The sequence below is a fragment of the Myxocyprinus asiaticus genome, chromosome 29 (genome assembly GCF_019703515.2).
Source record: "Myxocyprinus asiaticus isolate MX2 ecotype Aquarium Trade chromosome 29, UBuf_Myxa_2, whole genome shotgun sequence".
Lineage (NCBI taxonomy): Eukaryota > Metazoa > Chordata > Actinopteri > Cypriniformes > Catostomidae > Myxocyprinus > Myxocyprinus asiaticus.
In genome coordinates, this window is record NC_059372.1 from 19,880,343 (window position 1) to 19,895,630 (window position 15,288).

General features: G+C 37.7%; 1 protein-coding gene across 2 annotated transcripts in view; it reads right to left on the minus strand.

The window, feature by feature from the left end:
* Positions 1 to 1,567: 1,567 nt before the first annotated feature.
* Positions 1,568 to 15,288, minus strand: part of LOC127419613 (voltage-dependent L-type calcium channel subunit beta-4-like) — a 35,579-nt gene continuing 21,858 nt past the window's right edge. The window contains exons 10-14 of one of the 2 annotated variants that reach the window (XM_051661148.1): positions 14,839 to 14,990; positions 13,591 to 13,686; positions 12,951 to 13,121; positions 12,820 to 12,868; positions 1,568 to 4,907 (exon numbers count right to left, since the gene is read on the minus strand). In XM_051661148.1, the coding sequence (XP_051517108.1) occupies positions 12,839 to 12,868; positions 12,951 to 13,121; positions 13,591 to 13,686; positions 14,839 to 14,990 (449 nt within the window). In that variant the 3' untranslated portion in view covers positions 1,568 to 4,907; positions 12,820 to 12,838. Of the gene's footprint in view, positions 5,238 to 12,819; positions 12,869 to 12,950; positions 13,122 to 13,590; positions 13,687 to 14,838; positions 14,991 to 15,288 lie in introns of both variants that reach the window. The other variant, XM_051661149.1, reaches the window with a different exon arrangement.

The window sequence follows — 15,288 nt, forward strand, 5'->3', positions numbered from 1 at the left end:
AAGCCCATTTGTTCAGGGCATGTGTGAATTTGAAGAATAGTGCGATGGGGTCAAGGGGATCAGTGGAATTGCTCTCAAACTTTACGTTTTACTCAGTCAATCCAAACCACCCCTCTTCTCACTTCCACATCTATCTCTCTTTCTCCAACTCTCTCATTAGCCAAATCTCTCTTTGAGCTCTGCTACACACACTGTTATGTTCTGATGTCAGGGGATGTGACACTAAGAGCGTATCAGACCACACCAGTAATCAGCTCTTGCTAGAACACCAACTGAGAGAGTGAGGGAAAGAGGAAGAGGGAGAGAGACTCCAGCAACAACCCCTGACCCACAACCTCCCACTTGCACCAGACAAAAACACAGCAGGCAGTTAATTAGCATGTGTTAATGACATCCTGTACTAGGGTGACCCACTCAGTAGTGCAGGAAATGAGTGGAGGTATGGCATGTCTGCTTTACTATGCATGTAAATACAATTACAAACAACTTCACCACAAAACTGAGATTTTGGCTCTGCTTGATCCTTGGTTTTCTCAAATCTGGCATTGCATTTGTTAGTGTAACCTAATATAGTCACACAATTTTCTCTACAGACTTGCAGGGCAGTTAAGAACCCCCTTTCGAAATAAAAAAATGTCAAAATACATTATTTTTTCAAATAATCAAGGGGATATATTTCAAAAGTTTTAATGCACGTTCCATTACAACCGTTTTACATTCAGAATAAGCGTTTGAATCAGTTTGAGTTTCTTGCTAGAGTTGGGAAGTCCGATTCATTTTAGGGAATCGGTTCGTTCAGACGGTCCATTTCATTAAACCGACTCACAACCTTTTCATCATTCAAAAAGGCTGCGTCTGAAAACTGGAAAATGCCGCCTTGACTTCAGAACCTGTAAATGAAAATAAGGTGCTTTTCAAACTGTTCTGAGACCAGTTTCCTTACGAGGCCCCATTCATACAAAAACGCTGTTAGTTAAGCAATTTAATGACTAGGTCTTTTTACGTAAGCATTATACGTAATTTTGTATTAAAATTGTTGTTCATCACAAGATTTTCACTATTAAGTTAAATAGCCTCAAATGTTGTTTATTGTTCCAACATTATTGTTGAAAACATTAACTTTGTTACCTATATAAATAATTAATGGTATTATTCCCATTTTGTTAACAGCATTGCTAGTTAACAACTTATCCCTTACTGTTGGGTGATCAACCAAATCTTTGCGAATCGGTTCGAACGAGTCACTAAAAAGAATTGGTTCAAAAGGACATCACTATTCCTTGCAGATCTGATTTGATCCTGCTCTGTCCCCTAGTGGACATTTGGAATTTCTTTCCAAAGCAACTGACAGAACATTATAATCAAATCCACCTACAATTCTAAAGGCCTGTTTTGTTTTAATCATGTATAATGCAGACAAGGATAACACAAAGATTATATAAGTATCTAACCAATCAATGTTGTCAAGTAAGATTGTAAGACACAACAGTGACTGACAGAGTGGGGAAAAACAATACACCATACATTATCTTTGTTTTTATTTATTTATTTATTTATTTTTCCTTCCCCCAGAGCACAAAATACTTTTGTTCAGCATCGGGTAGTTCATTTATTTTTCTGTCTTTTTCTTTTACCAGAACTTAGTGCTGGATCAGTGCTGTCACATTAGTACAATATGTTAAAGTAACCATTGGAAGAGGATTTACACAATTACATTGTGCATTTATTGCATTGTAAATCAAAAGAAAACTTCAAAACAATACAAACCAAAATAGTGCAATCAAATTGATTTCCCTTTATTCTGTGATAGGCCTTTTGAGTCCAAACTATTGTCTTCTGCATTCCTCTAGTGTTGCATACAGTACAGTTAACTGTGATATATACAGAACAACATAAACATCTAATTAAATTAAAAATTAGCATTGAAAATATACTTAAGACATAGTTCTTGACTATGTACAGATCACCTGGAAGAACATCAAGCATATTTTTGATTAGGAAGAGCTTGTTGTAGTCCATAACTATGATAGAGTTATTGTGCTTTCTGTCTCTTGCATGTGATTCAAAAATGTGACATCAGTTAAACCAAAGCGCCAAAAGATTCAACATGGTCCCAAATAACATTTTTGTTCAATATAAGTAAATAATGTAACATATGTAAATTTTAAACAACAGAAAGGAACTTTAGTCATTTGTTTGTGCTATTATATGGACATAGACAAGGGCAATGGATGTTAATATGTAATCTGAATACACTCAAGCAGTTTATAAGTTTCTATGTCTGTCTGTCCATTACATTTCCCTATTCAGTTTACAGTGCAGTGTATTCCTACCAGTTCTGTCAAGTTTGTCATGCATATTCATGATTAGCTTTAATGTACAATGAGACTGCATGTGCATATATGCCAAGAGTAAAATCAGTGATCATTTAGATTGTCTTGCAAATAAGACATAGAAATGGCATTGTAATCGCATGGAAGCATGGCAAGCAAAAACTCAAAAATTACAGTGGCAAGCAGATTCGTATGTCAGCAAAACCATCACTTATCATGCAAATAAGTATTGGTGGTGAAGATAAAAAGGAATTTTTATATGTGCTGGATATTGAATGCACAAATATGATCCAACCATTACAGATATTTCTTTGTGTGATGAATGAATAATTGTATATAGTGATACTTAACATACTTAAACAAGCATTTTCCAAACTGCATTTTTGCGGCCTTAATGGGAACTGCAGGAAAGGGATGCCACTCAAAGGGTTGTTTCAATCTGAAGTAAGAAAAGGATTTTTTTTTTCACAAAGGGCCCTCCCGCAAGACTGTTAGCTAAGGGTACATTCATACAGTATTACCATGCTCCCTTCCACATCAAGAGCTCTGTCCTTTGGAGTGAGTAGGGCATAGGGATGATCACTTTCATTTGGAATTTGCCCAACATGAAGGTGTTTGCAAAAGTGATATTAAAGGAATATTCTGGATTCAATACAAGTTAAGATCAATCAACAGAATTTGTGGCATGACATTGAATACCACAAAAAATATTTTGACTCGTCCCTCCTCTTTAAAAAAAAAAAAGAAGAAGCAAAAATCAAGGTTTCTGTTAGGTACCTACAATGGAAGTGAATAGGGCCAATTTTTGGAGGGTTTAAAAGCAGAAATCTGAAGCTTATTATTTTATAAAAACACTTATATTACTTTTTTTTTTTTAACTTGTGTATTATTTGAGCTGTAAAGTTGTTTAAATTGACGTTTTTACGGTCGGCTTTAGGGTTTGCCTAATAACAAAGTTATAAAATTGGCAATAACTTTACACAGAAGAGGTTAGTAAGTGATTTTATCACACTAAAATCATGTTAATATGCATATTGTTTACATCTACTTCCATTGTAAGTGCCTCACTGGAACCCTAATTTTTTTTTTTTTTTTTTTTTTTTTTAAGAAAAGAGGGAAAAGTCCAAATACATTTTTGTGGTGAGTAATCAACATTATGCCACAAATGCAGTCAATTGAGACTTGTACTGAACCCGGAATATTCCTTTAAATATGTCACTAGTAGTTTTAAACATAACCACTAGAGGTCACTGTAATTCAAAACAATGAGTAGAGAGTGTAAATAAGGTTATGTAGTGAGGCTTTTTATGCAATACTGAGATCCATGTAAAAGATGTACAAACATTCATGTGGTCTCCTTTTCTACTCCTTTTTTAAAGTTATTTTATTGATCTAAAATGCTGATATTAGTGCAAGGTGGATGGAAATACTGATCAGTAATTAGTGATTTGCTTTGGCTGACAAAAATATATGGATAAAATAAGGAGACATTAAAAGCTGGAACAGGAAATAAAGAAACTGTCAGCTTTCCAACTCTGATTTACTGAAAGGTAACTATAGTCATTTGAGGGGTGTGCTACATAAATTGGGATACTTATATACTTAAGTATATAATCCCAATAACAATTTATTGGAATTATTAATCATGATGAAATCATATTTATACAACAGTTAGTGATGGTTCTCTAATCTGATTGGACAAGCTGTGTTCCTAGAGTGCTGATTTGATACAGCACTGGTACATTTCACTGTTCATGTCACTCTCCACTTGTTGTCTGTTTTCGTAGTCACACCATGCCAACACAACGATTGATCCCAGCTTTGGCTTCATTTGAAACTATTTTAGTTAGCGGAGCAGTAAGATAGACACAATAAATGTTAATATTGTGTCTAAAATGTGATTAACGGTGCTTAAAAAGCTGTGAAAAGCTGTCCATCAACTTCTTATTTTTAGAACTTTTGTATAAAAGTAATATCACACCTACAGTCGTGCTGATGTGTGATATTGCTTAATTGACTATAGTGTACTTTGCAAAAGCTTTTGTCACAGCAGGATTTGTAAACAAACCAAAAGCAATGCACAAGGTGGATTTGAGTGGGCTGACTGGCAGTTGTGTGAGAGAATGTTAGTTGCATGGGATGCCTCTCTCCCCTCTGATGCTAGTGCCAGCCACAACCTGGTGGATAGACGACACCACCAATGGGTTGGGGAAAAGTCCTGTTGATCTCAGTGTGGCTCTCAGCAGGGACATTCAGACCATTTAAAGATGTGTATTACTTTGCGTGTATGTGTGTGTTGGCTGAAGGCCTGCAAAAAGAGGGGCCCTGAGATGCAGAGGGGACATGAGTGTTAGCGCAAGGGATGGGGGTGTTTCACTGTCAGGGCTCCCTTACAGTGAGGCTGGGATTGGTCCACTTCTTCGCTGGCCCTCATCTTATTCTCCATCCCTCCATTCCTCCTCTTTTCTTTTCAAGGGGGGGGCAGCTGCTCTGAGCCCCATCTCATTCTGGGGCAGTGAGTTGCTGGCCTGTTCTGGGGGGCTTTCTGGAATGTTCTGTGTCACTCAGACCACTCTATAACAAAAGAAGTCCAGAAATACTTTATAATGGTTAGGTACCTTATGGTGGCAAGTTTTTTGGTCACCGGTTTTTTAAGGGATGGGTCAGCCAAAAATAAAAATTCTGTCATAATTTACTCACTCTTATGTTGTTCCACACTTGTACGACTCCAGCTCGTCTCCTTTGGTGTTTTGAGTCTGCAACTGGTCCGTGACGAGAAGTCTCAGATCTCACGATTAACGGTCTTGTTGTGTGTCAAGACAAGACAAGCCTCAACAAGTTGCACATGCTACGATGGATTTCAAACCTGTTTGATATCTAAACATCTTGTTGTCGGTGTGTGCACTGTCCCGACGAGCAAGAAACCGACAATGAGCCACAGCCAATGAAATATAGAGAGAGTGCAAGAGGAGAGCAAGGTATTGGCAAGCAGGAGACAAAAAAAATAAATAAAAAATTTAGAAAATAAAATAAAACTTCACCCACACCCCTGCTGTCTTTATTATTTTCAGCTGTTTTTCTTAGTTTTTTTATTTTGCAAATAAGCGCAAAAATGGGTGCAAGCCGTTCTTTGTTTGTTGACATGTTATCCTGAATAAACTGCAAGAATTTGTGAATTCATTTTGTTTTCGTAATTGTAAGCTTAAGACGCATCTTAAAACTGAAATGGGCAATCCATTTGAAACGGGATGACAAAGAGAGCTGTAACAGGGTCCAAACTGTTTTGAGATTTGTTCACTTCAAACACATTTAGACATTATGCTTGTAGTGCCACAGCAGCGAAGTGCCACCTTATAAACCAAGAGTTTAAACTTTGCCAGTTACGTGCGGAATGCGGATTTAAAGGGAAATAACTGTCTAATTGGAAATTTTAAAAAGTGAATGCATGTATGAATGCATACTTCAGTGTGTCTGATGTCAACATGGAGGGACATAGATATGAGAAGAACACACATTCAAAGCTCAGTTACAGGTACTGCACTAAAATAACTCAGAATTCTGCTCTAAATGTCACATTTGTGCTATTAAATGCAAGTATAATCAAGAGAAACTGTGTGCCGATTTTTTAGCATTTTATGCATTTTATTGTTTACGCACCAGCGCAAAAGAAAACAAAACCGTTAGTCGCAGGGTGCCAACTTCAAGTCGTGAAGTGTACGCTTGGCTTAATGAAATATTTTGGAGAATGTCTCTGGTATAAGATTTGAGAGCTCCAATGAGTGCAAGATGATTTTTTTTTTTAAGATTAAAATTTTTATTGATTCAAAGAAGACAAAGAAAAACAAAACATCTATACAATGTATCAACATTTAACTCCCACTACTACCCCTCCCCCTCCCCAATCAACAACCCAACCCTGACCCCCAACGAACATCCCCATGGTCTCACATAAGTACACACACACACACAGAAAAAATAAATAAATAAATACATTTATACACATATATATATATATATACATATATATATACATATATATATATATATATATATAAAATAATCATACACATCTAAAACTATACCTCTCTCTCTCCACAGTCCCTCCCTGAGAGTCCCCCAAAAACATCAAATAACTACCCCATTTCCCATCAAATGAATCCCAGATCCCCAGCCATCTACACGACACCTCCTCAAAAGCTGCCACCCTCCCCATCTCCTCAGACCAATCCCGAATTGAGGGCACTCCAGCCGACTTTCATCCCCTTAAAACAATCTGCCTGCCTATAATAACACTGGTCAGGACCCAATTGTTTATGAATTTAACTCTTGTGTCGATGACCACCCCATCTCCCAAAACACAGAGTCTGGGGCAAAATGAAACCCGAGTGCCCAACACATCACACACAAAATTCTGAACCTTCAACCAAAATTCCTGGATCTCAGCACACCACCAAAAAACATGGGCTGTGTCTCCCTCCTCCAATTGGCATCGCCAACAGGTGGGTGTGTCTTTAAGACCAAGCCTATAAAATCTAGAGGGGGTCCAATAGAATCTATGTAAAATCTTGAACTGCATAAGGCGCACCCTTGCATCTCTAGATACAGACTTGATTTTTTTTTAGAATCCTAGCCCACACTCCCTCCTCCAATACCAAGTTAAAATCTTTCTCCCATAATCTCTTGATAGAAGTTAAAGCTCCATCCCCCAGACTCTGAACTAGCAGGGAGTAATATACTGATGCCTCATGACCTTTTCCAAAAGCAGTAATCACCACTCCCAGAGTGTCTACCACTTTAGGGGGGTGTATGCTACTCCCAAAAATAGTACAGAGCAGGTGGCGTACCTGTAAATACTAAAAAACTGAGATCTGGGAATCCCAAAATATTAGGGGCAAGAACTTCCTGTTCAATACAAAACCAGGGAGGGGCTCTCTCAGGTGGAATTGACCAATGAGCCAAATATCTGAGACCGAATGCATAATAATAAAACTAATTCTTGGGTAGGCCTAGCCTACCTTTGTCAATCGGCCTATGTAACTTATTGAAATGTAATCTGGGATGCTTACCATTCCAAATGAAGGATTTCGCTATGCTATAAAATGCTTGAAATAAGAGAGGGGGACATCTACAGGGAGAAACTGTAGAAGGTAGTTAAATTTTGGAATACAATTCATTTTAATAATATTAACCTTCCCAATCATAGATGAATGTAATGAAGCCCACCTGCCCACATCGCTTGAAAACGTTTTCATTAAGGGGTCAGAATTAACTCTAACTAAATCAGACAAATTTTCTGGGAATAAAATGGCCAAATATTTAATGCCCCATTTGGGCCACTGGAAGGTGCCCGACTGAAGAGCCGTTACTGGGCAGTACGCTGTCAGAGCTAAAGCTTCGGATTTAGACCAATTGACTCTGTATCCTGAGAATTTAGAAAAGGATTTAATAATTCTGTGGAGGCAAGGCATAGATCTAGTGGGGTCAGAGACGAATAATAAAATATAATCTGCGTAAAGCAAAATCTTATGCACCATACCTCCTGCCACCACCCCTGGAAAATCATCCTCCTTTTTTATCGTGGCTGCTAATGGTTCCAGGGCAAGACAGAACAATTATGGGGAAAGAGGGCAAACCTGCCGGGTGCCCCTATCCAGAGTAAAATAATCTGAAATTAATCCATTTGTTTGTACCGCCGCTACCGGGTGTCTATAAAGTAACTTAATCCATCAAATAAAAGTATTCCCGAACCCGTATATATTTCCAAAATCTAAGAAAGAAAATCCCACTCTACCATATCAAATGCCTTTTCTGAGATGGCAGCGACCGGAGTCTGATCATTTGCCACTGACCACATGATATTGATGAAATGCCTAAAGTTATCAGAGGAGCTGTGGTCCCGAGTGAACCCCACCTGATCTGTATGTATAAGAGATGTCATAACTTTACTTAATCGGTTAGCCAGAATTTTTTAAAATATTTTAACATCTAGCTGGATCAGGGAAATTGGATGGTAACTCTTACATTTGCTTGGATCTTGGTCCTTTTTAGGTATCAGACTGTTCCGGGCTTGTTTCATGGTTAACGGAAGCTTTCCATACTTTAATGATTCCATATAAACTTCTAGCTAAAGTGGAGCCAGTTCTATAGCATAAGATCTAAAAAATTCATCGGCAAAGCCATCTGGCCCCAGAGTTTTGCCTGTAGGCAAGGCCTTAATTACCTCGCCAAGCTCCTCCAAGGTTATCTCAGAATCAAGAGAATTTTTTTGCTCAGTCATCAGTTTAGGGATTTCTAATGGTTCCACAAAGTTTCTAATATCTTCATCAGTAGATGAAGATGTGGAACTATAAAGCTCAAGATAGAATTCTTTAAAAGCATTATTAATATCAATGGCAGAGATAAAAATTTCACCACCAGCATATTTCACTGCTTTGTCCCCTGACTCAAGGTATGACTGTCTTGCCCTGAATAGCCAAAACTCCACCTTCCGCGACAAAATAGTATTATATCTGTACTTCAATCGGGTCAATTCTCTGAGGCCATCAAACGACATTCGGCGCTTCAGCTCTGCCTCGGCACTTTTAATATTCCCTTCCAACTTCACAATTTCTCGTACTTTGTACTTTTTGATGAATGAGACATACTGTATGATTTGACCCCTATGAACCGCTTTAAGTACCTCCCAAGTCACGCCCACAGAGGATACTAAGGACCAGTTGGTCTCCAAGTAAACATTGATTTCAGCCTTTAACATTTGTTGGAATTCAGGATTTTGCAAAAGGGACACATTAAAGTGCCAACTATATGATTTATATTTCTCTGTATGTGGCAACACCTCTAAACTCACCAGGGCGTGATCTGAGACTAAGATGTTTCCAATTGAGCAATCCACAACAGATGAAATGAGGGACTTAGATATATAAAAAATATATTCTAGAATAAATCTTATGGACTGATGAAAAAAAAATGTGTAGTCCATAGCCCAGATGGGTTCAAAAGTCTCCAAATATCTGTAAGACCAAGATTTTTACACAACCTGTGAAGCGTCAGTGTTGCTCTAGGGGGCTTACACACTTTTGCTTCACTATCATCAAGGACTGAGTCCATCAAAAGATTAAAGTCTCCTCCCAATATTATATCATGAGAGGTGCCAGCGGCTTGCAACATCCCTTCAAGATCTATAAAAAAAAGCCCTGATCATCAGCGTTAGGTTCGTAAATATTAGCCAAAATCAACCTTTGCCCCTGAATTTCTGCTAAAACAATAACGTCTCTTCCTAATTTACCTTTAATCTGTTTGAGACATTTGAATTGCACAAGTATAAAGAATGTACAAATTCATCCACAAACTGTACCGAATGAGTGTTATTCCACAAAATAAACTCCAGCCACTAGGCGGAACCAACACAAAAAGAAACAAAATAGGTGCTCAGTTTCCTTGGACATTCAAGAGAATGTTCAGTGAGACAGGCCCACTTGGCTGTTACACGAGTGCAACAAATGCCCTAATCACTCCAATGTTTGAAAGAAACATTCCACAAAACAAACTCCACCCAATAGGAGGCATAAGCACAAAGAATGTACAGATTCATCCAAAAACTGTCCTGAAGGAGTGTTATTCCACAAAACAAACTCCAGCCGCTAGGCGGAACCAACACAAAAAGAAACAAAATAGGTGCTCAGATTCCTCGGACATTCAAGAGAATGTTCAGTGAGTCAGGCCCACTTGGCTGTTACACGAGTGCAACAAATGCCCTAATCACTCCAATGTTTGCAAGAAATATTCCACAAAACAAACTCCATCCAATAGGAGGCATAAGCACAAAGAATGTACAGATTCATACAAAAACTGTCCCGAAGGAGTGTTATTCCACAAAACAAACTCCAGCCGCTAGGCGGAACCCAACACAAAAAGAAACAAAATAGGTGCTCAGTTTCCTCAGACAATCAAGAGAATGTTCAGTTGAGTCAGGCTCACTCGGCTGCATCGAGAGCATCACACCATGATTTAATTACTCCATTGACTTTATAAAGGACATCGCTTGCTGTGGGCATGTAAATAGTTTGCAGCCATCCTTAGTATCTATTTTCAATTTGAAAATTTATGTTACTCAGACTTGGGAAGAGCTCGTTTTGGAATTTTACCCTATCTCGGCCTTCTTCGTTCTCAGGAACTCCAACAATTTGGACGTTGTTTCGCCGATTACAATTCTCAAGGTCTTCCAACTTTTCCCAAATGCACTCCAAGTCCTCCTTCATCGCTAGCGTGTTAGCAGCAAATTCCCTCTCCGATGACTCCAGATAATCGATCCGTTTCTCGACGTCCCCCACTCTTGTAACCAACTCAGTGAATTTCGTCTCCATGGCAGTGATCAATCGATGTATTACAGCAAGATTCTCCAAGTAAGCAACAACCTTCGTCAGCACTGCCATCATGTTCGACAGTTGATGCTGAATCTCTTCCACCGCACTGGCCAAATTGAGTCCCGGGCTTTCGGCCTGTTGCTCAGGGGCTTCAGCTTGAGTACGTAAGTGTCTTTTAATGTTTCCAGAGCCCAAGGACTTTGAATTCTTTGACATATTGTCTTCATAGAACAGTTGTGAAACCGAGTGTATCGAATCTCACTGGATTATGACACAACAAGTATTAAAACTAGCAAAGTGCACAGAGTTCGCCATTCACACATCTGAACCTCGCATGGTGCCACATGACTTGCAAGATGAATTTTTAAGTGAATAACAACTTAAATTTAGCTTTTTTGCTCATACAAATCTATCATATTGCTTCAGAAGACTTGGAATTTAGCACAGGGGTTTTCAAACTGTGGTCCAGGGACCCTCAGGTGACCACGAGGGGGTGCTAAGGGGTCCGTGAAACTTTTCAGGGAGAAAACAAAAAGAGTAAAAAAAAAAAATGTAAAAGAAAAAATGTATTAATTAAAATATATATATATATATATATATATAATTATTTTATATACTTTCTAAAGACTTTCTAAAGTCGGAAATCATGAGATTTATTGTGATTATTTTCTTCTATTGACAGCTATAGTTTCTCTTCACCGTTGTTGCCTTTTGCTTTCTCAGTGGGGTTGTAAGACAGTATTATCTGAAAAGCTATGTATATAAACTCTCTAAAATAAGTTTGCAATGAATTGAAAATTTTTCTAGTGATGTTTATACAACTAACTTTAATTATGGGTAGAAAAAAAGATACAAACTAAATACAAGGTAAAAATATATATGACACTATTTTAATACTTTATTTTAGCTTAAAGGGATAGTTTACCCAAAAATGAAAATTCTCTTATTATTTACTCACCCTCATGCCATCCCAGATGTGTATGACTTTCTTATTTCAGAAGAATATTTCAGCTCTGTAGGTCCACACAATGCAAGTGAATGTTGATCAGACGTTGCAGCTCCAAAAATCACATAATTGAAACAAAAGTCATCCATATGACTCCAGTGGTTTAATCCATACCTTCAGAAGCGATATGATAGATGTGGGTGAGAAACAGATCAAAATTTAAGTACATTTTTTTTACTCTAAATCTCCACTTTCACATTCCCTTTCAGATGTGAAAGTGAAACTACACTGGCCCCACATGTGACTTTCAGATGTAAGAGTGAAAGTGGAGATTTAGAGTAAAAAAAAAGGACTTAAATTTTGATCTGTTTCTCACCTACACCTATCGTATCACTTCTGAAGATATAGATTTAACCACTGGAGTCTTATGGATTACTTTTATGTTTCCTTTATGTGAATTTTGGAGCTACAAAGGTCTAATCACCATTCACTTGCATTGTGTGGACCTACAAAGCTTAAATATTCTTCTAAAAATCTTCATTTGTGTTCTGCTGAAGAAAGAAAGTCATACACATATGGGATGGAATGAGGGTGAGTAAATGATGAGAGAATTTTCATTTTTAGGTGAACTATTCCTTTAAGTACAATGATAATATAAACACCAATTATTTAATTTTGCAATCAACATGCTGCCTTTAATTGATCATGCTTACTATTTTTCTCAAACACTATCAATGGGTCTTTATTCATGAAAATATACAGCTGCCTTTATATTTTAGGAAGGGGGTCCCTCGCTATGAGAATCAATGTACTGTATGTGGGGGTCCTCAAGTCATTTTAATCAATTCAACTGGAAATTTGTCATACAATTGCAATGGGTTAATCTTAAAAATAGACTTTAACATTTTTGGAGTGTGGAGGAGAGAAAGTCTTGCAGGTTTAGTACAACAGGAAGGTGAGTATGTGATGACAGAATTTTTTTTTTTCATGTAAACTATTCCATTAAACAGGTAAGATTTGTTATTAACACATTTAATAGCAGTTTAGCACTGAACAAATGAAACTCAACCATAATATTTTGCACTGCATTGGTTATGTTTCACGATAATGTTCTTTACTGACAGACAGACAGACAGACAGACAAACAGACACAGAGAATAATTAATCCAACCCTCACCCTTTATTTGAGATAGTGCTCATTCAATTAGCTCCTGCGTTTCTGAGAACTGGAGGGAAAGGGAGATGGTGCATTTAATGGAGCTTCATTACAACGTCTTCAGTCCATGCAGTTAACAATTAAAAACGTACCTGTTGGCTTGAGTTGGCCGAGGGTGGTGTAACTACATTTTGCTCCACTAGAGGGTTTGTCAGGGCAGAGCCTGGTAGGTGAGTGGCACGCCAGTATATGTCCAAATATTCGGCCAGGTGTTCACAGGCGTCCTCTAACTGATTCTCATCCAGTATGACGTCAAACATTTCCTAATGCAGGATTATATGGGTGAGAAAAATAAGAGTGAAAAAAAATGCATTTATAGTTTTGGCTTGACACATTTTTTCCAAGAATTTCTCTTCTCAGAATATAAAACACAAAATCCCATAGACGTCCATTGAAAAATTCTAACTGTAACTTCTCAAAGAGCTTTCTTTTTATCATCTATCTGTCTATCTGTCTGTCTATCTATCTATCTGTCAGTCTGTCTAGACTATATAGCTGCATAGATCTTAAATTATGTAACCTAGTATACATAAGGCCTATACAGCTGTCAAACTTTAAGGCTTAAAACTTTCAGGCAAAGCTTTTACAAACCAACATCAAAGTCTGTCTTGATGAATTTTCCTTTTTTAGTTTATATATTGATATCAGAGTAAGCAGAACTACAGGATCATAGGTTTGGTTTAATCTATGTAACTACATTAGCAGGAGTTAAATGTGTGCACTGGGACTCACTGGTGGGCACTGCGCTAGTTTATCTCCTGCCATCATTTGCACATTGAGATGTTTGCTTTGAGATTTCCCTCTGGATTTAATGAGTCTTTGAAGGACCTGGGGTAGAATGAGCGACAGTGAGAAAATAAGAGGGCAACAGTGTGAGCTATCCTTCAGAGACAACTGAACATACAGAGCCCTCCATAAGTATTTAGATAGTGAGACACTTTTCATAATTTTGGCTCTCTACACCACCACAATGGATGAAGCAATCAATATGTGGTTGAAGTGCAGACTGTCAGCTTTAATTTGAAGGGATTTACATCCAAACTGGGTGAACAGATCAAGAATTACAGCATTTTTTTAAAACACAGACCCCCATTTTAAGGGCTCAAAAGTAATTGGACAAACTAACATAATCATAATCATAAATAAAATGATCATTCTTAATACTTGGTTTAAAATCCTTTGCAGTGAATGACTGTCTGAAGTCTGGAACCCACTGACATCACCAAATTATGGTTTTCCTCCCTAGGGATAGTTTGCCAGGCCTTTATTGCAGTGGTCTTAGGTTGATGCTTGTTTGTGGGTCTTTCTGCTTTCAGTTTTGTCTTCAGCAAGTAAAATTCATGTTCAATTGTGTTGAGGTCAGTTGACTGACACAGCCATTGAAGAATATTCCACTTCTTTGCCTTGAAAAGCTATTTGGTGTCTTTCACAGTATGTTTTTGGTCACTGTCCATCAGCACTGTGAAGCACTGTCCTCTCAGTTTTGCAGCATTTGGCTGAATCTGAGCAGATAGTATAGCCCTAAACACTTCAGAATTCATCCTGGTGCTTCTGTCAGCAGTCATATCATCAACAAACACTAGTGACCCAGTTCCATTGGCAGCCATACCTGCCCATGTTATAACACTGCCTCCATTTTAACACCTTAAAATAGCTTCTCAGTCAATTGTCCAATTACTTTTGAGCCCCAGAAAATGGGGGGTCTGTGTATAAAAAAAATGCTGTAATTCCTAAACAGTTGGATGTAAATCTGACATTCTGCACTTCAGTCACATATTGATTGCATCCATTGTGTTGGCGTCCAGAGCCAAAATGATGAAAAGTGTCTTTTGAAAATACTTTTGGAGGGCACTATATATTCTGTATTTTGCTTGTTTGTTTGTATTTAGGTTGTTTTACTGTACACAGAGAACTTGTTATTTTAAAACTAATTCATAGTAAAAGGCACAAAAATAATGTTTTGACTGAAGACTGTTGTACCTTTGGAGAGGACACTTTCACATAGACAATGATGGGGGCGAGGGAGGTCTTGAGAAGCTGTGCGGGGTGGTTTATTGTATCTGCATCTAAGACCACCAGCTGCAGGCTTTTAGCCAGCTCAAATATTCTCTCAATCTCACTTTGTACCTCCGCTGAGGAAGAAAGATGATTAGGGAAACCACATTAATAATTAAATCACAAAAAAAAAAAAAAACATGAAATAACAAACAAGGTCATATGACATCCTTCAGACAAAATTATTTAATTACTCTTTATATTAATGAGCAGTTTAATTCTGTCTCATTTACTCAGCCTCATTCTGTTCCAAACCCATATAACTCTTTTTTTTCTTTTGGAACACAAAGCAAGATTTTATGCAGAATGTTAGGAACTCACAGTCTCAATTCCCAAATAGTAAATCTTTTTTGTAGAGATCATGCTCATGTGGGT